The sequence below is a fragment of the Balaenoptera ricei genome, chromosome 3 (genome assembly GCF_028023285.1).
Source record: "Balaenoptera ricei isolate mBalRic1 chromosome 3, mBalRic1.hap2, whole genome shotgun sequence".
NCBI lineage: Eukaryota > Metazoa > Chordata > Mammalia > Artiodactyla > Balaenopteridae > Balaenoptera > Balaenoptera ricei.
Genome location: NC_082641.1, coordinates 64,537,958 through 64,562,517, shown reverse-complemented (window position 1 = coordinate 64,562,517; position 24,560 = coordinate 64,537,958). Strand labels below are relative to the sequence as shown.

The following is a 24,560-nucleotide window of genomic DNA, read 5'->3' as shown; positions in this document are numbered from 1 at the left end:
CCGGTGGCGCAGTGGTTAAGAATCCACCTGCCAATGCAGGAGACACGGGTTCGATCCCTGGTCAGGAAGATCCCACGTGCCACAGAGCAACCAAGCCCGTGCACCTCAACTACTGAGTCTGCGCTCCAGAGTCCGCAAGCCACAACTACTGAAGCCCGCGTGCCTAAAGCGTGTGCTCCGCAACAAGAGAAGCCACCACAATGAGAAGCCCACGCACCGCAATAGAGTAGCCCCCACTCGCCACAACTAGAGAAAGCACACGCACAGCAACAAAGACCCAATGCAGCCAAAAAAAAAAAAAGAAATGAACTCTAAAAAAAAAAAAAGACACATGCACTGAAGGTGTTACTAACATAGAGACACCGAAAGATCAGATCAAATGTCTTATAAGGAGATCTTCTAGGATATTGCTGAAAAAAGTATTTCACAGGGCAAAAATGGCACTATCTCTTATTTGGTTCTTTTCTCAAGGATTGGGTCGCAGGTGGATGGCCCCTGCTCTTGATTTAGTTTGCCAAGGAAAGTAAGATACAGTTCTAGGTGGAAATATTGCCAAGGAGGCCTTTCTCCTACTGACCAGGTTTATTCTGCCTCAGCAAAAGAAAGTAAGACACATCAAAGAACTACAAACGTTACTTAGGGCCAATCTACCTGACTTCCACGTATAGCATTTGAATGATCAATTGCAGGAATAGGATCAACTGCAGGATAATATTGAATATTTCGAAACTGAGGTCAGGAAAACAATTTGTATAGTATGCACCACTCCTGTACAAAAAGGTATGCAAGATACTTACATCTCTAATAAAATGCTCAAGTGTAGCGTAAGCAATGGCGATTCCATCATGGGTGCTTGTCCCTCTTCCCAGTTCATCCAAGATAACCAAAGACTGTGATGTTGCTTTTCTTATTATTTCTGCTGTGTCAGCCAGTTCTTCCATAAATGTACTCTGTCCTTTATATATGTTATCTGCAGCCCCCATCCTACAAACAAGATGACAAAATCCTGATTTTCCTCTGAACTTCATTATTAGGAAGCCAGACATTATTTTCTGAACAATAACTATAAAAGATCCCTACAGGGGTCTATGTACTTTGAGCCATTAACAGTTGAAATTGTATTAAACAAAAGAAAATATGTTGGATATAAAGAGTGTCTAACATCAAATGGCACCTTATAGAAACATTCTGGGTAGAACCTGAGGTACTGGACAGAGCTCTTGAAAAGCAGGGAAACCTCTGACTCGGCCTCTTTCTGACCAATCATTTCAAATCAAGGTTTTGGTACTCACAGGGGAAAACAACGCTTCTCTGTAACACTGTGTGTAAAATCCATGAGTACTAGGATGCTGTACATTCAAAGGCTTTTTCCAGTGTTTCCCGAAGAAGATTCCACACCGATATTACAAATTAAAGTACCATGTTGAAATAAGATAAAACTTTTTTTTTTTTTTACTAGAACTAGAATTATAGAGGTTTAAATAACCTCAGACACCTAATACAGGTTCCTAAAGTGGACTTCATGGAACAGAGTTCTTAGAGATGTCAAGAAACAGGTTCAAAAGATGTAAGGGTTCTTTCCTGTAAGACTTCTTAGAGCCTTTAATATTCTACTACATATTATGCATTTCTTACACCTGATCTAGTACACAGCATTTCTAACTCATTTAACCATGGACCCTTGAAACTTCTCCTGGAGCCCCTTCTGACAATAATGGTTTACAGAACACATTTGGGAGAATGTAAAAAGAAATCTGGGGGGGAAAATTAGGTATTTGCACTCCAGGTCACGCAGTTAGCCGCAAAACCTAGAATTCAGACTCTGACCCACTAGCCAGCTTTGTGGACGCTGGTGACTATTTTCTCAGCAAAATACCTTCATCAATTTAGTTTTTCTACAGCAGTTCACATGTGACCTACAGCAGCATAAAATGTCTCTTATTTCTGGAAAAACTCATGGTAAAACCGAGCCTTAACTATCCTGTGACTGGAGCCACGTACTGGGCAGGAGCGATGGAGTATAATGCCCACCCCCTCACTTCCAAAGACTGGTGGCACCTTAGGAGAAAGGCTCCAGTAATAAGTGGCATTTAGAAACTGTAATTAACTACATCTATGATGGAGGTGATAGTGCTGTCGATTCTGTCTACTTTAAAATCTATAACTACAAAACATAATTTCTGAAATGTTGCTAACTCAGGAGCATTCTGGTTACTTTTTCAAAGTTCAAACCCTATTACTTACCTCAATTTTCAATGTTTACTTTACTAATATGTTCCCTACCACGAAGCAAGAAGATTAAACTTTCCTATCCCTGCAACCACTCTGAATTCTTCAGAACCATAATGTTTGATTCTCACTTAACAATGTTTGATTTTATTCCTGACAGGTTGTGAACTGACAAAAAGAACATATCTTTCGTTGATAATAAAATAGCTCTGATAAGGCAACTATCGGGGGTGGTGGTGTCTTTGATTCAAGAGTTAGAAAAACAAGCAAGCACTGGCTAAGATTTTAATGCAACAGTTTACATATACTTAAGTGCTTTCTAGAAACACTACGGTAACAGAGTGGTCTCACTGGGAACTGCAGGAATTGTAGAATGCTTTGGGGAAAGATATTCTAAGGTGAGATTTCAAATCAGGAGGGAAGGCTGAATGATCAATCAATAAAAAAAGATGGTAGCTAATTGGTTCTTTCAGAAAAAAAAACCAAAAAAACTGACAACAAAGATGTGTCCCTACTCACACCATATTCCAAAATCAATGTGTATGAATTTAAAAGTTGAATGTAAAAATAGAAACCATACACATACCAAGCAGTCTAGATGAAATTTAATCTCTAGACAGGTGGGTGGGTGGCTTTATATACATGGCATCAAAACATGTGTGTAGCAAAACGCCATGGTACCAACGTGTCTTATGGTGTTACAGGGTTTCTGTCCTTAAGGAGGTCAGGCCAGATTTCAGGGGATCTTGGGTGTATTTTTATTAAACAATGGTCCCAACTCTACTATTAGACCAGTAGTTTTCAAATATCTTTTACCTGTTAAATCCTTTGTTCACATGAAATTTTACAAAGAAACTCACTCTGCCAATGAGATCAAAGGAACGCTGATTTGGTCAAGAACCCAGCACTATGAGGCCTCGCTTCCCCTTCTAGAGGGGGCTCTGTGGGACTCCTAACACCCTGTAGAACAGTCTGAAAGCCACTCCATTATAGGAGCCAAAACGTTTTTTCACAATTCTATTTTTCCATAGCACCTGATGATAAAGTAGCAATGCTGCCCAGCAGACGCTAAAGAAGTGGTGGCGCCTTAACCAGTCACTGGGGCCACTGGGGAACTATGTGTTTGTAACTGTGGGAACTGTTTATTGATAAAAATATTTTCTGTTAACTTCTCAAGAAATTTCCTTTAAGGAATTCCTCTTCTTAAATTTATTTTTCCAATAAATTTCAGCAATATAAAGATTTTATATGATTCTGATGGACACAGAATTTTATCAATAAATCCATTTTCCTTTTGGTCTTGGTTACTAGGAGACAACTGGATAGCACCTTATAATGACAAATAGCAACACTGACTTTATCTTAGGTTTCTATCCTTACTTGTCCTTGATCTTTGAATACCATTTTACTTTCTTATTGTCCTGCTCTATTGTATATATCCCAGTAAACTGTCTAAAATACGTTTTGGAAATAAGGCAGGGTATAACACCATTAACAAAAGGTCTGTAATTTTCTATTAATCCAACAAGCATTTACAACACATCCTACTGGACAATGATTCTGAAATTTTTCAAATGTTAAAATATGTTAGAGATTTAAGGAATTCAGAACATATGTCATTATTATCATTCTGCCTGTATTTGTATTCAAATGCAGGGGAAAATGGTAAATGCATTCTTTAGGTTTCATCTCAGAGTAAGTTTGCTCTGACAGGTTACAGATATGTGATTAAGAAAAAAAAAATCACTCTGATATTTTTAGGAGTGGAGGCTGACTAATCTTTCTAATCCCCTACTCCCTCCTCGTCTAACCCTTATATAGGTCAACAAAGCTTAATAAAGCATTAATGGAGAAAAGAAATTACTACTTTTTTGAATCAGTTTCTAAAATCAAGAACACTTTCATGAAAATTTGAACAAGGGTTTGTTTTTATGAGGTCTTGATATTTTGAGATAACATTCTAGATGTTTCTAACTTATAGCAAATAGGGTGGGGCTCTGTCCCTTCAAACCACAATCTCTGGGCCTTATGAAAGGAAAATGCTAGCATGAGGGAGAAATTCTGAAATTAACAGGTGGAAAAAAGGATTCTTTATATTGAATGATAAGTAATTGGAGCTTAAACATGAAAATTGTTAACTAGAGGAAATGATTATTGTACTGCATCAGGATTTTTTTGGACATACTTCAAGTGCTTTTAAAATAATATGTAAGTACATATATTTTACATATATATAACTAAAATTTACCATTTTTTAAAAAATTTTATTTATTTATTTATTTTTGGCTGTGTTGGATCTTTGTTGCTGTGCTTTCTCTAGTTGTGGCGAGCTGGGGTTACTCTTCGTTGCGGTGCGTGGGCTTCTCATTGCGGTGGCTTCTCTTGTTGTGGAGCACGGGCTCTAGGCACGTGGGCTTCAGTAGTTGTGGCACGCAGGCTCAGTAGTTGTGGCTCTCAGGCTCTAGAGCGCAGGCTCAGTAGTTGTGACACACGTAAAATTTACCATTTTAACACTTTTTAGGTGTATAATTCAGTGGTATTAAGCACATTCACAATGTTGTGCAGTCATCACTACTATCCATTAGCAGAACTTTTTCATCATCTCAAAATAACCCATCAAAAAATAACTCCCTGTTCTTCTCTCCCCTCAGCCTCTGCCTCTATGAATCTGCCTCTTCTAGTTCCTCAGATAAGTGAAATCATACTCTATTTGTCCTCTAAGTGTCCTCTAGGAGGGCTTTTATATTAGCTAATTTTGCCTTCTTTTTGGAATTGAAGATGTTCTACTCACTTCACTTCGCTAAAAACTTTGCAGAATTCTGTACAGTATGGGTGTTTTAGCTTGGGTTTTTTTTGCATATTATGTAAATTTTACAGAAGGAAATAATCTCCTGAATAGCAAAGTACTCTAACTTAAGAAGGATGGTGTAAGGAAGAAAAAAAAAGTTAAAGTCTAAGAAGAGAAAAACGGCTTCAAAAGAACACCAAATATTGAAAGATGTGTAGATACAGCATGGTATTTAAAAGGTATAAAAAAATGTGAAGTAGTAGATCTGTATCACATTTACACATAAACACTAACCCAGCAATGGAATGAAATCACAAATAATTTACCACTATGCGTGTGCATTTTTTAAAACCCTGGAAGGCCATACACCTAAAGGACGATTTCCAGGTAGTGGAATTACAGGTGATTTAAATTTTTTTCCTTTTTGAGCTTTTCTATAGTTTTCAATTTTGCACAATGAACAAGCTTTACAGTATCATTAGAAAAACAAATGTTATTTTAAAAATCACAGTACATTTAAAACACTTTATACTCTATTGATACATTTCAAACACTTTATTGTATCATTGTGTTAAGACAAGGCAAAATGATTGCAATTACCAAGATAAATAACCAGCTTTCTTCTACCAATATCAAAAACACCTCATTAGCAGCAATGAAATTATTATAATAGATAATGAAAAAGGTTTCTTTATCTAGGGTAATTGTTTCTACTATCAGCTGCAATCAGATCACACTATGGTATTTAAAGTCAATTTATAACAGCTATTACAGTGAACTGCAAATATAACCAAGCAAAAAAACACTACAGCAATCTTTCAGTGTCAATGGAAACATAGCTGAAAATCAAAGCAGCAATCCAGGAAAATGCCAAACTTGTATTGGCTCACATGAAACCATGTTCACTAGAACCACCTACAAAGCACATGCAGGCCACATAAGGACACAGGTGTTTTCCTATCAAAGGAAACCCACAGTGTGCTGACTGGGCAAATCATTCCCCAACACATCTACTTGTCTATTCAGTGGGATAGTCCCAAGAAATTCAAAGGAAAATATTCAACTATTTCTTAACTATTATCTATGAAACAACACAAATAACTAAGGCCATCAAAGCAAGGATAAATCAGTCATGAGGGAAAAGACTAACCAGATTAATTACTAAGATCAATACAGGGGAACGCGACACAACCAGAGAAGGCATTCTTATAACTGAACTCACACTATGAGCTCGAGCAAATCACAATTTCTGTTTCTGTTTTTCCTTCTGTAAAATGTCAAGTGTTGAAACTAAATAATAGCTCCTAAACCTGGATATGTTTCTGAGTCACTTGCAAAGGTTCTTTTTTTTAAATATTTTTTTCAATTGAAGTATAGTTGATTTACAATGTCATATTAGTTTCAGGTGTACAGCACAGTGATTCAGTTATATATATATATAAATATGTATGTGTGTGTGTGTATATATATTCTTTTTCAGATTATTTTCACTTACAGGTTATTACAAAATATTGCGTAGAGTTCCCTGTACTATACGGTAGGCACTTGTTGGTTATCTATTTTATATACAGTAGTGTGTATATATTAATCCCAACCTCCTAATTTATCCCCCCCCTTTCCCCTTTGGTAGCCATAAGTTTGCTTTCTATGTCTGTGGGGCTATTTCTGCTTTGTAAGTAAGTTCAATTGAACCTTTTTTTTTTTTTTTTTTAAGATTCCACATATAAGGGATATCATATGATATTTTTCTTTCTCTGTCTGACTTACTTCACTTAGCATGATAATCTCTAGGTCCATCCATGTTGCTGCAAATGGCATTATTTCATTCTTTTCTATGGCTGAGTAATATTCCATTGTGTGTGTATACACACACACACACACCCCACATCCTCTTTATTCAGTCATCTGTCAAAGGACATTTAGGTTGCTTCCATGTCTTGGCTACTGTAAACAGTGCTGCAATGAACACTGGGGTGCACGTATCTTTTTGAATTATAGTTTTCTCCAGATATATGCCCAGGAGTGGGACTGCTGGATCATATGGCAACCCTATTTTTAGTTTTTTAAAGAACATCCAAACTGTTCTCCATAGTAGCTGTACCAATTTACATTCCCACCAACAGTGTAGGAGGGTTCCTTTTTCTCCACACCCTTTCTAGCATTTATTATTTGTAGACTTTTTCATGATGGCCCTTCTGACTGGAGTGAGATGATACCTCATTGTAGTTTTGATATACATTTCTCTAATAATTAGCAATGTTGAGCATTTTTTCATGTGCCTGTTGGCCATATGGATGTCTTCCTTGGAGAAATGTCTACAGATTCAATGCAATCCCTATCAAATTACCAAGGGCATTTTTCACAAAACTAGAACAAAATTTTAAAAATTTGTATGGAAACACAAAAGACCCTGAATAGCCAAAACAATCTTGAGAAAGAAAAATGGAGCTGAAAGAATCAGGCTCCCTGACCTCAGACTATACTGCAAAGCTATAGTAATCAAAATAGTATGGTACTGACATAAAAACAGACACACAAATCAGTGGAACAGGATAGAAAGCCCAGAAGTAAACCCATGTACCTATGGTCAATTAATCTACAACAAAGGAGGTAAGAATATACAATGGAGAAAAGACAGTCTCTTCAATAAGTGGTGCTCCAAAAACTGGACAGTTGCATTTAAAAGAATGAAATTAGAACATTCTCTAACACCATACACAAAAACAAACTCAAAATGGATTAAAGACCTAAATGTAGGACCAGATACTATAAAACTCCTAGAGGAAAATATAGGCAAAAAGCTCTTTGATGTATATTACAGCAATATTTTTTTGTATCTGTCTCCTAGAGTAATGAAAATAAAAACAAAAATAAACAAATGAGACCTAATTAAACTTAAAAGATTTTGCACACCAAAGGAAACTGTAAACAAAATGAAAAGACAACCTACAGAATGGGAGAAAATATTTGCAAATGATGCAACTGGCAAAGGATTAATTTCCAAAATATAAAAACAGCAAACAGCCCAATCAAAAATGGGAAGACCTAAGCAGGAGTTCTTAATTACAAAGTCCAGGAGTCTCCTTCATCATACCGATAACAACTGTATCTCCAGGGAATCTACATTCCAGGGACATGCCCGGAATCTGCACTTAAAACTAAACGAAACCAAACCCTCAGGTGACTTTGAAGCATTAAATTCATATGACCACTTCCCATCAAAAAGATGAAGTGAGATATCTCCTGTTTGGCAGACACAGCTACAGGAGCTAAATAAACCAGAGAGGCACTCATAAGGCAACATTTCTGTTGCCAATAAAATTCTCAACAGCCCACTCATTTTGTAAAATATAATGTGGTTTTTAGTGCTGGTATTTACTACCAACTAGAAGACATGTACTCAGTCAAGATATTTTCCTTCTGTCCAAGAAGTATACATATATTTTAATAGAGTACAAATACTCCACAGTAGGTACTCAATCAATATGTGCTGAATTAAACTAAATTCGGCAAACAAACCAGTTATCATCCACACAGCCAAAAGCAAACATTTAAGATAATTTAATTTAAGCATTTGAAGACCTATTACTTTCCAATTCTCTCTCAAAATAAACACAATGGTGTGATTCTGGGTACAAAGCATTCCTGAAGCTAGGGACCATAAGAAAGAGTTTACGTGGGGAGGGTGGCATGAAAATTATTAACCAGAGGCCACTTAATGTAAATACCCTTTTCTACCAACACTTAATTGACGTAAATAGAAATAAATTATGCTGAGAGAAGCCAATTGTTTTGTTGTTTTTTTTCAACCAGACTTAATAATTCATCGCTTTCCTAAAACTTAATTACTGAGTCCAAAAAGTTGAATGAGGTTTAAGTTTGCACTTATCAGGATAATAAGAAACAGATCTTAATTCAGTGATGCACTCAAAGATGTTAATAATCCTTGGAAATATGTGTCTAGAAATATAATATTTCACCAATGAGTACATATATCACCAATTAGGGCCAAATGTATATGTTTGCCAAAATTCTACTTTTAAAAAATCCTTCTTATTCAGAGAAAGGTTCATGAGGTTACAACATCCAGAAAAAGACTCCCAAAGCCTCCTATTTATAGCTTTTCACACATTTATTTATTCTTCTTATGGCACAGCACACACCACATAGTAGGCACTCAATGAATATTTATGGAAAACATGAATTTAAACCTAGTGTTGTAAATGTCCAATTAATAATGCAAAAATAACCAATTTAAAGATAAAGTTTGGGAATTCCCTGGCAGTCCAGTGGTTAGGACTCCATGCTTCCACTGCACGGGGCACGGGTTCGATCCCTGGTCGGGGAACTAAGATCCCGCATGCCACATGGCATGACCAAAAAAAAAAAAAAAGACAAAGTTTGGAGCCAGATTTTATGCACACATCTGCTAGATTTTAATATTTTTTCCATTGAACACAAAAAAGGATTTGAAGTGATTTAGAATAACAAAATATTTATAACAGAAGAGTTACAATGAACGTGAAAGTAAGATTACAAGCCATATAGTAGATGCTCAAATTTGAGACAGCAAATTTAGCATGAGCATTTAAAATGCTAATTTTAGGGTCTCACGCTGAAGATTCCAATATAATAGGTCTGTGACAGGCCTTAGAAAGCAGCATTTTTAACAAGCATCTCTGATTCTGATGCAGCTGTTCTAAGAATCATGCTAGAGAAATACTCATGGAGAAATACTCCCATATAAGAAGAGATGGGGAAAACTAAACCAAATTTGTTTCTACACTTGCGCCTTAAATTTAGCTCTTAACCTCTTGGCAGTCAAGACAAAAAGGAATTAAAGGGGAAGCAGCCATTGGCTGAAAACATGAGGCCTGGCAGTTTGTCAAGGAAGGCCAATAAATTGCTTCAAATCTCTTTATAAACAGGCACAGCACGCACATGGAGAGAAAAAAATTCCTTAGCATTAATAAAATGTGATTTATCAGATGGTACTTCATGTAAAAGATATTAATAGAAATGAAAATGCCCTTATGACCAATTTTGGAGACTATATAGAAACATCATCAAATGGGTATTTCTTGTTCTAATTAATTTAAATCGTAGGGACAAACTTTTACACACTGCTGGTGGGATTCTAAACTGGTCCATGTTCCTTGAAGAACAAGAAAGATGCACATTCCTTACACTCTACGGTCCCACTCCTAGATAAAGCCCAGAATCAGAAAACTCACACGTGTACTAGATGTGTGTAAGACAGGTATCAGCACTGCTGATATTTGCAAATATCAAATTTGATATTTGCAAAACAAATTTGAATCATATTAGATATTAATCAAGAAAAATGGATAAACTATGGTACATGCATACAATGGACTATCATAATTAGAGAAAAATGAGTGGACTAGAATTATATGCATCCATATGGATGAAGTTCATAAATATAACATTGAGGGGGAAAAAGCCACTTGCAGAAGAATGACGTTTAAAAGCATACCAAACATAAAGTTTAAAAGCATACCAAATAATTCCATATATTATTTCAAAACATACCTATGTAGTAAAAATATAGAGAAACTCATGAGATAAAAACCAGAGTCAAAAAGGGTTACTCTGGATGGGGTGGAGGGGAACAGGACCAGGGAGGGTTATGGGTTCAGTTGGATTGGCAATGCTTTATTTCTTTAGTAGGTTGGAAGCTACATGGGGGACTGTAATATGTCTGAATAATTTCATAATAAACAAATGAAAAATATGAGGTTATAATATTAAACCATATCCTAGTAAAAATTTAAAATCCTAGGGATATAACTGAATGTGGTCCACATAGACTCCTTTCCAATGGTAACAGGAAGAGAAGGCGAGGACAGGGGGAATGGACAGGGAACAGGGTCCTTCTACTAGAGCAGTGCATCCCAGATGGAGGTCTCAGAGGTTAAAGAGTTCAGGGAACCTCTGCATAGCAGACACACCACAGCCAATAAAAGCGTGAGACTAATCTGTAAGAACTGACAGGGAAATTCAGTTTCCCCCAGGTTAGGAAATAAAAGCAAGCTACATAATAATAATGCTTAGTATAAGACCATTTAAGAGAGAAGACTTATGTATACCTCTAAACTTGTGGAAAGTTACATGAAAAACCATAAATAGATGCTGACCTGTAGAGAAGTAAACATTTCACTTAATACCCTACTACACTGTAAATAGTTTTCATAATAAGCTTCTCTTACTTTTAGAATTAAATAACTGAGCTCTCCAGCAAGGGCTTGGGGAATTGCTTCTCACCTTGCCCACATTTCAAAACCACCTGGACATATGTAAAATTCAAATTCCCAGACCCTGCCCCAGGCCAACTTAGAACCTCTGAGGGCAGGGTCCAGGTTTCAACATACTTTAAAAGCTCCATTAAAAAAAATCTAATGTACATTAAGGGTTAAAAAAATCAAAGATGTTAAATGTGCAAAGGGCAATGTTTCTGTTATGAAAATTAAAGACACCAGTCTTGCATACTGATCTGACAGAAAGCCATCAATTCCTAAAGGAGGAAGAACTAGGGCTACTTAGAGGCTGGGTTAAAACTTCGGAAAAATAAGGTCTGATATGCTGTTGGGAAGGTTTAAAGCTTAGAACCCCAAATTCCATGCTACTGAGTTGGGAAGAGAAGTCTGTCCTGGAAAAAAGTATTCCCAGACAATGACCATATATGCATTTCATTAGACACCTATGAAACATCTCATTTTGACTGATATAACCCTTAACATTTTTTGGGCAGGGGAGTACTTTTGTTACCTGTTTATTTCAGAATTTTGAAAATATTCATAAGCCAAACTAAAGAAAAGTCACCATAATCCCATATCTTTTACGATATTTTGGAATGCAGCCTTCTATCTAGATGGTTTTCTCTGCATATATTTACATATATAATTGGTCATACAAAAGTGGAATCACACTGAATGCCAAGCTTCATAACCAGCTCTTTTTCATGTATTGTAATAAGAATATTCTTTCATAATACTACTTCTGGATTGGCTCATCAGGACCAGGTAACTATAAAATGTATCCCCAAGTAGATGAATAAACTAACGTGTTTGCAAGAGTTAACTCAGAATGAATACTACTATACTGAAACAATGAATTTGGTGTTGGCAAGGTTTAGAGTGCGGAATATTTGGTTAACTTCTTTCAAGGATGACAGCTAAGACCAGCAATTCGTAGTGATTTCACACCCTTTAAAAATTATTCTCAAAACCTGGTATTATCAAACTTTTTGTTTCATAGATGTGAGACCTGAGGCTAAGTTTAGAAAATGAGTACTATACTAACATATATATGAAGACAGACTTTTAAATCCAAAATACAAATGACACAGACTCTAGAAGAAGGAACAAAACTCAAATTTACTGAGTACCTATTACATACCAGGCACTTCATGTACTTAATTCCCACAATAATCTGTGATTAAGCAGTATTATCTCTATTTTATAGATGAAAAAACTGAGACATTGAGAAGTCAAGTAATTTGCCAAAGGTCAGATAGTTGTTAAGTAGCAAAAGTGGGATTTGTACCCAACTATAACACTTTTTTTTTTTTTTTTTTTTAATTCCATGACACCATACTTCTTTCAAGGCTCTAGGTGAATGAAGTAACTAGCACACAGTCAGGAAACTGGTGAACTTGTATTGAGACCTGAGCTTTCTGGCTCTAAAACTTCCATCCTTTCCCACACATAACCTATCTACTCACATTTTAGGGGCACTTATTATTAGCAAGAGATAAGAGAATCCTACTGACCCATCCAGAACTGGGCAAGGTCTGGGATTTTACCCTATTTATATCAAGTTAAGCCAATATGGTTTCACAGATGCTAGCAAAAGACATGAAAACCCTAAATCAGAAACAAAGGACTTTTACCCACATTGGTCTGCATCAGCTGTCAAGTCCCCTAAGGGCAAGGCAAAGGGCTCACCACGGATGCTGTGCGTGCAGTGGGTTGTATTACAAGGCAGAGAACTGAACTTGAGGATTCACTACTTGTACAACAAAAAGAAGCAAGCTTCCTCTTTGTGGGGAGATGTTATTACCTCTTCCCTCAAGATTGCTTGCTGCAAGCCCAACCCTGACAAATGCCCAGGTAGGGAGCAATCAGGGGCTTTCTTGGTGTACTCAGCAGGGACATGCAGGGACACTCAGGGCCCATGGCAGACTGCTTTTATAAACATGACCTTAAGGTCCATGAAACAACAGCTACTTGAATGGTAAAGCGTAAGAGAATGTCCCATATTTCAGTGTTTATATCTTTATAATCTATTTATTCCTTTAACTGACTGAAATGATTCTTTGCTAATTAATATTTTAAAGTTGTGATCAATCTTGCAGTATAGGGACTTCCCTGGTGGTCCAGTGGGTAAGACTGCGCTCCCAATGCAGGGGGCCTGGGTTCCATCCCTGGTTGGGGAACTAGATCCCACATGCATGCCACAACTAAGAAGTCCACATGCCGCAACTAAGAAGTCCACATGCCTCAACTAAAAAGATCCTGCATGCTGCAACAAAGATCCCGTGTGCCGCAACTAAGACCCAGTGCAGCCCTCTACCCCAAAAAAAATCTTGAAGTATAAAAGATCAATATCTCTCTGTGTTTCAGATAGATCTAGATATACAAATATATTAAGGTTTGATTTGTTTGCCCAGACTTCATAGCTTGTGTTACAAACTTTGCCCAAATGTCTGGTTGTCTCTCTTTTCATGACATTAGCAGCCATTTCTAATTATCGCCTAGATCTATAACTACATTAGAGATTGCAAAAAAAGAGAGGGGGTGATATTCTAATACCTTCTCTGTTAGCTGGAACACTTCCATAAAGAGAAAATTCTTCTCATCATATTTTTGGAAAGGCATGGTAGCTGCATGATTCTTCCCCTTTATTTTTCAATTTTCATTCTCCAAAGTGACTATGATTTTTTGTTTTAAGTATCATGAATTCATTCTAATATCCTCTAAGGTGACTGATGCATTTTTTTAGAATCATAAATTCATGGACATAACATATTCCACTGGATATCCCTCTTAAACATGTTCAAGTCTACCACTCAAAAATAAAACAAGTCCCTTATTGGATCTCTCACCCCCTCTTCCCAGCCAATCTGCTCCAGGGTCACCTACTAACTCTATTTCCTAACCTCTCACTTACTCTCTAACCCTCTTTAACTGGAGTGAGGCCCCACCACTCCACCATAACAGCTCTTGCAAAAAATCAAGGTGGACTTTTCAGGCTTCATCTCATTCAGCCTTTCAGCGCTGTGGACCACTTCCTTCCTCCTTGAAGCACTTTCCTCCATGCTCCCATGACACTGGGATGTCCTGGTTTTCCCCTACCTCTCTGGGTACTCCTTCTCTGTTGGTTTTTCAAGCTTATCTTCTTACTCAGCCATGACATGTTGGCAGTTCTAAGGCTCAGCCTTGGAACATTATCTTCTTCACTATACTTACTCTCTGCCAACATGATCTCATCCACACCCAGGATCTCACTTCCCACTTATACAAAGATGTCTCACAACAAATCTACATTGTTACCTTTCATCTCTCCCTCTGAACTCAAACTTTATATCCAACTGACTACATGACAGCTTCCCTATGGTCTCAAGAGTATTGCTACCTACTACATACAAAAACCAAGTCAATACTCAGCCATAAAAAAGAACAAAATAATGCCATTTGCAGCAACACAGATGGACCTAGAGATTAGTATACTAAGTGAAATAAGTCAGACAAAGACAAGTATATGATATCACTCATATGTGGAATCTAATTTTAAAAAAATGATACAAATAACTTACTTACAAAACAGAAACAGAGTCACAGATTTCAAAAACAAATTTATGGTTACCAAAGGGGAAATGAGTGGCGGAGGGATAAATTAGGAGCTTGTGATTAACATATACACACTACTATATATAAAATAGATAACCAACAAGGACTTACTGTATAGGTCCTATTGAATATTCTGTAATAACCTACATGGGTAAAGATCTGAAAAGGAATGAATATATGTATAACTGAATCACTTTGCTGTACACCTGAAACTAACACAATGCTGTAAATCAAAAAACCAAAAATAAAGTCAAGATCCATGGAAAAAAAATCACTCTCTTACAGTAAATGCCGGCATTCTCCACCCAGATACGCAAACCACTGTCATTGCTGAAAACTCCATTTATCTCAGCCTCACATCCCATCTATCACCAAATCCTGTTGATTTATTTCCTGTTATTTATTACCTTTCAAATATGACTCCTTTCCATTTAAACTAACACTACAACCCAGTCCAAACTACTGATACCTCTCACCAAGGCCACCGCAAGGGCCTACTGGTAAGACTGCGCTGATCAACTGTGTTCTTCCTCCAAACATTCTCTGCATTTCAGCCAATGTAGATGTGATCATACCAAGCCCTGTTTAAAACCCTTCAATGGTTTCCCATGGCTCTTACATAAACTCCTAACACGGCCTACACTTTGTGTAACTTGCCCTTACCTATTGTCTTCAGCTTCATGGAGAATCTTGCTCCCCTAGAGGGCCACCCTTCAGCTGCTGTCTCACTATGGTTTTTTTTTAATGTGAAAGAACATCTGTGCATGCTGCTTTCTTGGTCTGAAATGCTCTTCTTTCCTTTGATTAGTTAACTCCTCCTTCAGATTACACATCACTTGCTAAAGGAAGCCTTCTCCTGACGTTCCTGACCAGATCAGGTCCCAGCACCACAGGCTGCCACAGCCTCATATACCTAGCCTTTGTAGACTTGTCACAGCTGCAATTTTCCATTTCTTTATACAATTTTTTGGTTTATGCTGATCTTCTCCATCAGGTAAACTTCATGGGAACAGAAACTATGACTGCTTTGTATTCTGAGTGCTTGTCATATGTTAGATGCCAAGTTAGTATATGTTGGATGAATGAACAAATGAAAATGAATGGATAAAGATCCAAATTTGTTGAATTAATGCACTTCGTCCTTTTCCAGAAGGCTTATATTTGCTCTCACCGAATATACTTTATATAAATGTTTTATATACATAGAACAGGTTCTATACATTGGTAAGAATTTTATTATACTAATATTATAAATATGTTATCATCACAAAGGTTAGTTATTGTTATTATCATTGAATTCATTCCTTATGGCAGAAACTATTTTCTGGTTACCTCTGAATCCATTCCTGAACACCTGTCCCTTGCCTAACTCCGTTATAAAAGCTGGATAAAATCAAATTCATACTTTGTTTTGCTTATAATTATGGCCATGAGACACAGCGCTGCGTTAGCGAAATGTAAGTGAAAGTTTTCTGGGAGGCTTCTGAAAAGGTACTGGTTGCCTGAAAAAAAGGAGACGCTTTTGCATTCCTTTTCCCTTTTTCCTCATATGAATATCAATGTGATGTCTGGAGTCACCGCAACCATCTTGCAACTATGGGAAGACAACAAAACTGCAGAGCCACTGAAACATCAGAAGTGGTCACCTATTTCAAGCTTCCTTGTTAAATGAGAAAAGTAAACCCTTATTTTCTTTTCTATTACTTGTATCTAAAAACATTCCCGATATTCTGCTAACAAGATTCTCTTCCAGACAAATTACCTTACATTGCCCAAGATATTTTTTCTCTTTCTTTTTATTTTTCTTTCTTTTTCTTTTTCTCTTCTTTTTTATCTTTTTTCTATTGATGAAATTTCTCTGTCACTCCTCCTAATAATGTAACCAAAATAAAATACCTAGCATTTTTTCTTAGGAAATAGAAAATTAATTATAATGTTAAAAACTAAAGAAATATTTTTTAAATTTATTATATTGAGTTCATTTACAAATATATGGAGATCAAAATAACATCTGTTTGGTGATATGGCATCAAATATTGGGTTGGCCAAAAAGTGTCTTCGGGTTTTAAGTAAAAATAAAAGACATATTTTTCATTTTCACCAAGAACTTTATTGAACAACATATTTACTATTTTGTTCCACTACCTTCTGCCATTTTTCAGGCAACTTCATAATTCCATCTTCCCAAAACTTTTTATCTTTTTGAGCAAAGAACTGTTTACAGTCTTCCAGGGAACTGAAATTTTTTCCTTTAAGAGAATTTTGTAAAGACCGAAATAAATGGAAATCTGAAGGTGCAATGCCTCATGAATAAGGTGGATGAATTAGAACTTCCCAGCCAAGCTGTAACAGTTTTTGCCTGTTCATCAAAGAAACACGTGGTCTTGCGTTATCCTGATGGAAGACAATGCATTTTCTGTTGACTAAATATGGACACTTTTCATAGAGTGCTGCTTTCAGTTGGTCTAGCTGGGAGCAGCACTTGTTGGAATTAATCGTTTGGTTTTCCAAAAGGAGCTCATAATAGAGGACTCCCTTCCAATCCCACGATGCACACAATACATCACCTTCTTTGGATGAAGACCGGCCTTTGGTGTGGTTGGTGGTGGTTCATTTCGCTTGCCCCATGATCTCTTACATTCCACATGATTGTACAATATCCACTTTTCATCACCCGTCATAACTTGTTTTAAAAACAGAACATTTTCATTACGTTTCAGTAGAGAATCGGACGCGGAAATACAGTCAAGAAGGTTTTTTTCACTTAACTTACGTGGACCCCAAACATCAAAGCGATTAACATAACCAAGCTGGTGCAAATGATTTTCAATGCTTGATTTGGATATTTTGAGTATGTCGGGTATCTCCCGCGTGGTATAACGTTGATTGTTCTCATTGAATGTCTCGATTTGATCGTTATCAACTTCTACTGGTCTACCTGACCGTGGAGCATTGTCCAGCAAATCTCCAGCACAAAACTTCACAAACCACTTTTGACACATTTGATCAGTCACAGCACCTTCTCCATACATGCAAAAATCTTTTTTTGCGTTTCAGTTGCCTTTTTACCTTTCTTGAAATAATAAAGCATAATACGCTGAAAATGTTGCTTTCTTCTTCCATCTTCAATATTAAAATGGCTACACAAAAATTCACCAATTTTGATGTTTGTTTTTAAATGCATGCTGATATGACAGCTGTCACAATACAATCGTAACAAAATTGTTTCAAATGAAGTTAAAGACAGCTAAGAACTACTAGAGCCATCTTACGGTAAAAAAGGAACAAACCTTTTAGCCAACCCAACAGAATTTAGGTTGCTTTGCTTTGTTCATTCTCTGATTAAAAACCAAGCCTTAAAGTGTTTTAATGTCTACTCAACTACATGAACCTTAGCATGTGATATATTCTGATGTGTTCAAGGGTCAAATATTAAATAAGTAGGAAAATAAATCAGACATTCCACACATATACTTTGACTATACACTATAGACTATATTTACTTTTTTCTAAAAATGTAAGTGTAAGAAGTATAAATAATATTTTAAGAACTGATAAATCTGACTAAATAGATTAAACTATGAATCCTAATTGGTGAGACCACGATATTTCACCTATATTCCTAATACGGCATGCAATTTAGGTTTATAGGTTGAGGGTAAGTCTTAGCCAGCTGCATGTTATGTCCTTACAGCAAAAAAGAATATGAATTAAATTATCTTGGGCCAGTGCCTTTTCCAGTCTGTTGTCAGTTCCCGACCTATAAAATAAGGAGGGTAGACTAGGTTGCAGACTGCTCTATAGAGCCTAGAAGCCAAGTCTCCAAGCCTTCTACCTCTTTTTTTTTGGAAATTAAGAAAAATTTTATTTTATATTGCAGTATAGTTGATTTACAATGCTGTGTTAGTTTTAGGTGTACAGCAAAGTGATTTAGTTATACATATACATATATCTATTCTTTTTCAGATTCTTTTCCCATATAGGTTATTACAGAGTATTGAGTAGAGTTCCCTGTGCTGTACAGTAGGTCCTTGTTGTTTACCTATTTTATATATAGTAATGTGTATATGTTAATCCCAACCTCCTAATTTATCCCTCCCTCCACCTTTCCCCTTTGGTAACCATAAGTTTGTTTTCTAAGTCTGTGAGTCTGTTTCTGTTTTGTAAATAAGTTCATTTGTATCATTTTTTAGATTCCACATATAAGTGATATATGATATTTGTCTTTGTCTGACTTACTTCACTTAATATGATAATTTCTAGGTCCATCCATGTTGCTGCAAATGGCATTATTTCATTCTTTTTTATGGCTGAGTAACATTCCATTGTATATATGTACCACATCTTCTTTATCCATTCATCTGTCGATGGACATTTAGGTTCAAGCCTTCTACCTCTGATTAAGCAGAGCAGATCTGCTTTTATCTGTTTAATTTTCAACTTCTACAAATAATTTCCTTTAAGAAAGAACTCGGTAACTAAAAACAAGTTGAAAATGACCAGACAAAATGATCTCCTAGGTCTCTTTTGATATTAATTTCATGATGAAATGATTTCTTTAAGTTCCTAAATTCTAAATAGCAAAATCCTATATAGCAAATCTGTTCACCTAACTATGTATGTAAGAAGAAAATTCATGTGACGATGTGGGCTTGATTTATTGTCAGAAATATATTCAAATAGAACTAATGTTTTTACCTTGTGAAAATGCCATCCACAATTCCAATTGTTGCTTCCTCTGCCGGAACATAGGAGCCAATCTGAGCCATGATAGTAATCAATGCAACTTGCTTTATGTAGGAGCTCTTTCCACCCATGTTTGGTCCAGTAATTATCATTACTCTCTCTGAGTCCCCCTAGAAAATTAAAAAGCAATTTCACTTATTGTACTAGAGGGGCTTCTATGTAATAGCTACAATTTATTCCATAAATGAGAATGTATTAGGCAAAAGATTAAGGTGTGGTATTTAAATATGTCACCCATTAAGTATCACAAAGGGAAAGAGGACCTCTTTGTCTTCAACTTGAACTGTGCTATTACAGAACAGTGAAGTCTTAGCAGCACGCATGGTTGCTTCTGGACTTAAAAAAGGAAGTAACAAGAAGCAACCTAAACGAGATAAATACTATGGCTTTCTCTTTAAATAATTATTAATCTGCCTATGTCTGTTTTTTATATTACTTACATTTAAAATCTATCAATTTCCATTTGTCCATACTAAAATTATAGGTATTACACATCTAATTGCAGAAAGCCCTAGTCTGGGTTGGTAGCACATGAATATTTTCAGTTAAAGAGGGATAACTGCTAAAGGGATGGATAATACTAAATTCTAGATATTGGTTTTATCAGGATTTAATTACTCACTGGTACTTCACCAGAATAAGTGAAAATGGGAGAAAAGCTGCAACACTTGCAATGATTTAATTTCTAGAACTTACCTGTATTAACTAATTCTAGTACTTGCCATGTATAGACTCATCCTAAGAGAAACTGTCCAGCTGCAGCCCTCTGCAGAGGAGTTAGCCTAAGGCATCCATGTGCTATGCTATGTGAACCCACCACTTTTGGCAATACCTGCCTGGTCAAGAGTAACCAATCGGTAACTGACCAACAGCTTAAGAGGTGGTTTCACATAGGGGTCTTCTGAAACTAATCAACTAATCTCTTGGGAGCTGAAATCGAGAACCATGGAGAGGTTCAGTCAAACTGGAGGAGAGGTTGAAAAGAAACACAAAATGAGGCTACAAGGCACTGGGGACCATGAGTAAGAAGTTATGAGTAACCAAAAGGTAGGGCAGGGAAAGAAAAAATAGAGAAGAGCCAAAAGGAATTAAGAAACTTCATGCAAACAATGGGGGCATTAGAGTAAAGCATTAGAAAATCTTACTATTAAAGGTATTAAAAAGTAAACCTGTTCCGTCTCTAAAGATGTCCCATATCCTTATTAACAATACATTTCCAGTCTCCCTAAAGCCAAGGTATACTAGAGATCTTGCTCTTCCTGTGTGATTCCTTTCTCTTAGGATTACATATGGCTTTATAATGAGCCTCATGAATCTCCATTACTTGAAGGAACTTGAGTGAATCTGTGTTTCTTGGAACAGAAAGAGCCTAGCACAGTAAGAGCAAAGGAAACAAACTTGGTACAAGTAGAATGATAAAACTTATGATTAAAATTTTAAAAATTCTCCTACAGATGTTAAAAAATAATAAGCCTATTATAAACAAATGAACATTTGGCATATGAAATGTTTTGAAAATTCAAATTAAATGAACAGATTTCTTTTTTAAAACTGACAGAAATTACACAAGAAATAGAAAATCTGAATAATCCTATAACTATTTTAAAGAATTAAATCTGTAATTAAAAGCCCTTCCAAAAGAAAAACCCCAAACCCAGATAACTTCCCCACTGAATTCTTGCAAACATATAAGAAAGAAATAGCACCAATCTTACAAAAACTCTTCTAGAGAAGAGAACAAGAGGGAACTCTTCCCAAATCATTTCAGAAAGCCAACATAATCTTGACATCAAAACCTGACAAGAGCATTACAAGAAAAAAAAAAATTACAGGTCAGTTTCATCCATAAATATATAATATATGCAAGACTCCCTAATAAAATATTAATAAGACAATCCAAGGATATACAAACCATTTAGAATTTTTGAGGAATACAAGGTTGGTTTAATATTCAAAAGCCAATCAACGTAATTCACCACATTAACAGAATAAAGAAATCATATGATGCTCTCCAATGACACACAGAAAGCATTTGATAAAATTCAATATCCATTCATTTAAAAAATTGCAGGAAAAGGAAATAAAAGGTATAAGAATTGGAAAGAAAATGATGAAACTGTCATTATTCCTACGTAAAGGAATAATGACATACAGGAAAAACTGTGTTTCCAGAAAAATCTAAAGTAATCTATGAAAATAATTAGAATTGACTAATGAATTGAGCAAGGGCTCGGGGCATAAGTTCAGTATTCAAATGCCAACTTTATTTCTACATTTTAGCAACAAGTAATTGCAAATTTTAAAAATTTAATGACATAATTTACCATAGTATCAAAAGAAATCAAATACCTAGGGATAAACCTAACAAAATGACCAAGACTTCTAAAGAGAAAACTACAAAACATTATTGAAAGAAATTAAAGAAGGCCTAAGTAAATTAAAGAAAGCACCATGTTCATAGAATAGAAGGCTGAATATTGTAATGCTACAATAATTAAACTAGTGTGATTCCGGCACAGACACAAATAGACCAGTGGAATAGAATACAGTCCAGAACAGACTGACACGTATACAGTTTCCTGACTTGTGACAAAAGTGACACTGTAGCACAGTGGACAAAGGATGTTCCTTTTAATAACTGGTGCTGAGTCAAAAAGATATCCATATAGAAAAATTTTAAATCTTGATTTCTTAAGTTACATCATAAAAATCAATTCCAGGTGGATTATAGATTTCAAAGACAGGGAAAAACTATAAGGTTATTAGACAGTAACATATGACCTTGGGGTAGATGAAGATTTCATAAGCTGATCATGAATCACAATTAACTATAAAGAAAAACGTTGAAAATTAGAGTACATTAAAATTAAGAACTTTTATTCATTAAAAGATGTCATTAAGAGAATGAAAAATTATGGAATAGAAGATATATGCACTAAGTATTTCCCAAAGACTTGAATACAGTATACATAATGAACTCCCACAAATCAAAAGAAAGACAACCTCAAGAAATATGGCTGGAAAAAAAAATTTTTAAATGACAAGAGAGGGACTTCCCTGGTGGTCCAGTGGTAAAGAATCTGTCCTGCAATGCAGGGGACACGGGTTTGATCCCTGGTTGGGGAACTAAGATCCCACATGCCATGGGGCAACTAAGCTCATGCGCCACAACTGCTGAGCTTGTTGAGCACCTCAACTAGAGAGCCCTGCATGCTGCAAACTACAGAGCCCATGTGCTCTGGAGCCCGTGTGCCACAACTACAGAGAGAAAACCTGCAAGCCACAACTAGACAGAAGCCCATGTGCTGCAGTGCAAGATCCCGCAGGCCACAACAAAGACCTCGCAGTGCCACAACTAAAGACCCGATGCAGCCTAAATGAATGAATGAATGAATAAATGAATAAATGAATGAATTAATGAATTAATGAATGACAAGAGAAAAAACACAAATGGCCAGTAAGATGACATTCTACTTCAAATCATTAAGAAAATGTAAACCAAATCAGAGAGACCACATCACTTCACTAAATGGCTAAAGTTAAAACCAGAAACTGCCAGTATTAAGCTTTGGCAAAGATGCAAAACAACTAGAATTTTTATATACTGCTACTGGGGAAGTAAACTGTACACTATTTTGGAAAACTGTTTGGCAGAATCTATTAAAGCTGAAAGTAAACATATCTGAACAATTCTGCTCTTAGGTACATGCCTAACAGAAATGTATATGATGTATATTAAAAAAAAAATGTAAAAGAATGTTCACAGTAATACTTTTCATAATAGTACTAAATTGGAAGTAACTCAAATGTTTATCAATAGAACAGAAAAGTTATCATGTATTTATACAATGAAATTCTCTATGACAATGGAAATAAACAATATGCAAAAAATATGGATGAACTGCATAAAACCAATGTTGAATCAAAGAAGTCAGACACAAAGAGTATATATTGTAGTCTCTATTAATATAAGGCTCAAAAACAAGAAAAAATAACCAAAATTATTATACTTTGGCAAAGAAATTAGGACAGTGATTACCTTTCAGGGGGGAAGTAGCTACTGGGAGGCCCTCTCATACTCTGCAAGTGGAGCTTTTAGAATGTGTTCATTTCCATTCTATTGTTCTACTTCTCGACCTGGTTTTGGGATACTTAAATGGGTACACTTTGTGAAAATTCACTAAGCTGTACACTTATGATTTGTGCATAATTCTGTATATTTCAGTAAAGGTTATTTTAAAAAGGAAATGAATATATTCTCACAAATTAATCTACCAAGCAATAAAATTCCAGAAGTTAATTTTGAAATTTCTTTGATAGATTAAAAAAAACAAACAAAAAAAAAACAAAGAAAAGTCAATACAATTTTGAAGAACCACAATTGTGAGAGGAGACTTTGTAATAAAGCTATAGTAATTAAAAGTGCAATATTGCTTTAGGCACAGGTAAACATAGCAGTAACAGAAAGCCCGGACACAAACCTATACATGGCACTTGGTATTTTGCTTATTTTATAAATAAGCAAAAAAGATACCATGGTTCAATAAACAATGGTGGGACAACTGGGTATCCATATGATAACAGAGTTAGGCTTGAATCTCACAGAGTCCCTAAATCGAATCTAGATGGATGAAAGAAAGAAATGTGAAAAACAAATCTTAAACTTTTAGAAGAAAACATGGGAGAACGACTTAATGACATGAAGGTAGAGAATGATTTACTGAACAAGATAGGAAAAGCAACACAAAAATATAAACCATACAGGAAAAGACTAATACATTTGATTAAAATTTTAAAACCACTGTTAAAAGCAGTCATCAAACATAAAATGAAAAGGCATATAACAAAGAAGTAGTATTCCTACTTATTAATAATACCAAAACAATGGAAAAATGGGCAAAGGACATGAATATGATTATTTATAG

The 24,560-nt window shown here is 35.8% G+C and overlaps 1 protein-coding gene across 4 annotated transcripts in view; it reads right to left on the bottom strand.

Annotated features, from left to right (window-relative positions):
- MSH3 (mutS homolog 3) overlaps positions 1–24,560 on the bottom strand; it is a 182,525-nt gene that overhangs the window by 13,667 nt on the left and 144,298 nt on the right. For all 4 annotated transcript variants that reach the window (XM_059916664.1, XM_059916665.1, XM_059916666.1 and 1 more), the window contains exons 20-21: positions 19,588–19,745; positions 798–984 (exon numbers count right to left, since the gene is read on the bottom strand). In XM_059916664.1, coding sequence (XP_059772647.1) covers positions 798–984; positions 19,588–19,745 — 345 coding nt within the window. The remainder of the gene's footprint in view (positions 1–797; positions 985–19,587; positions 19,746–24,560) is intronic.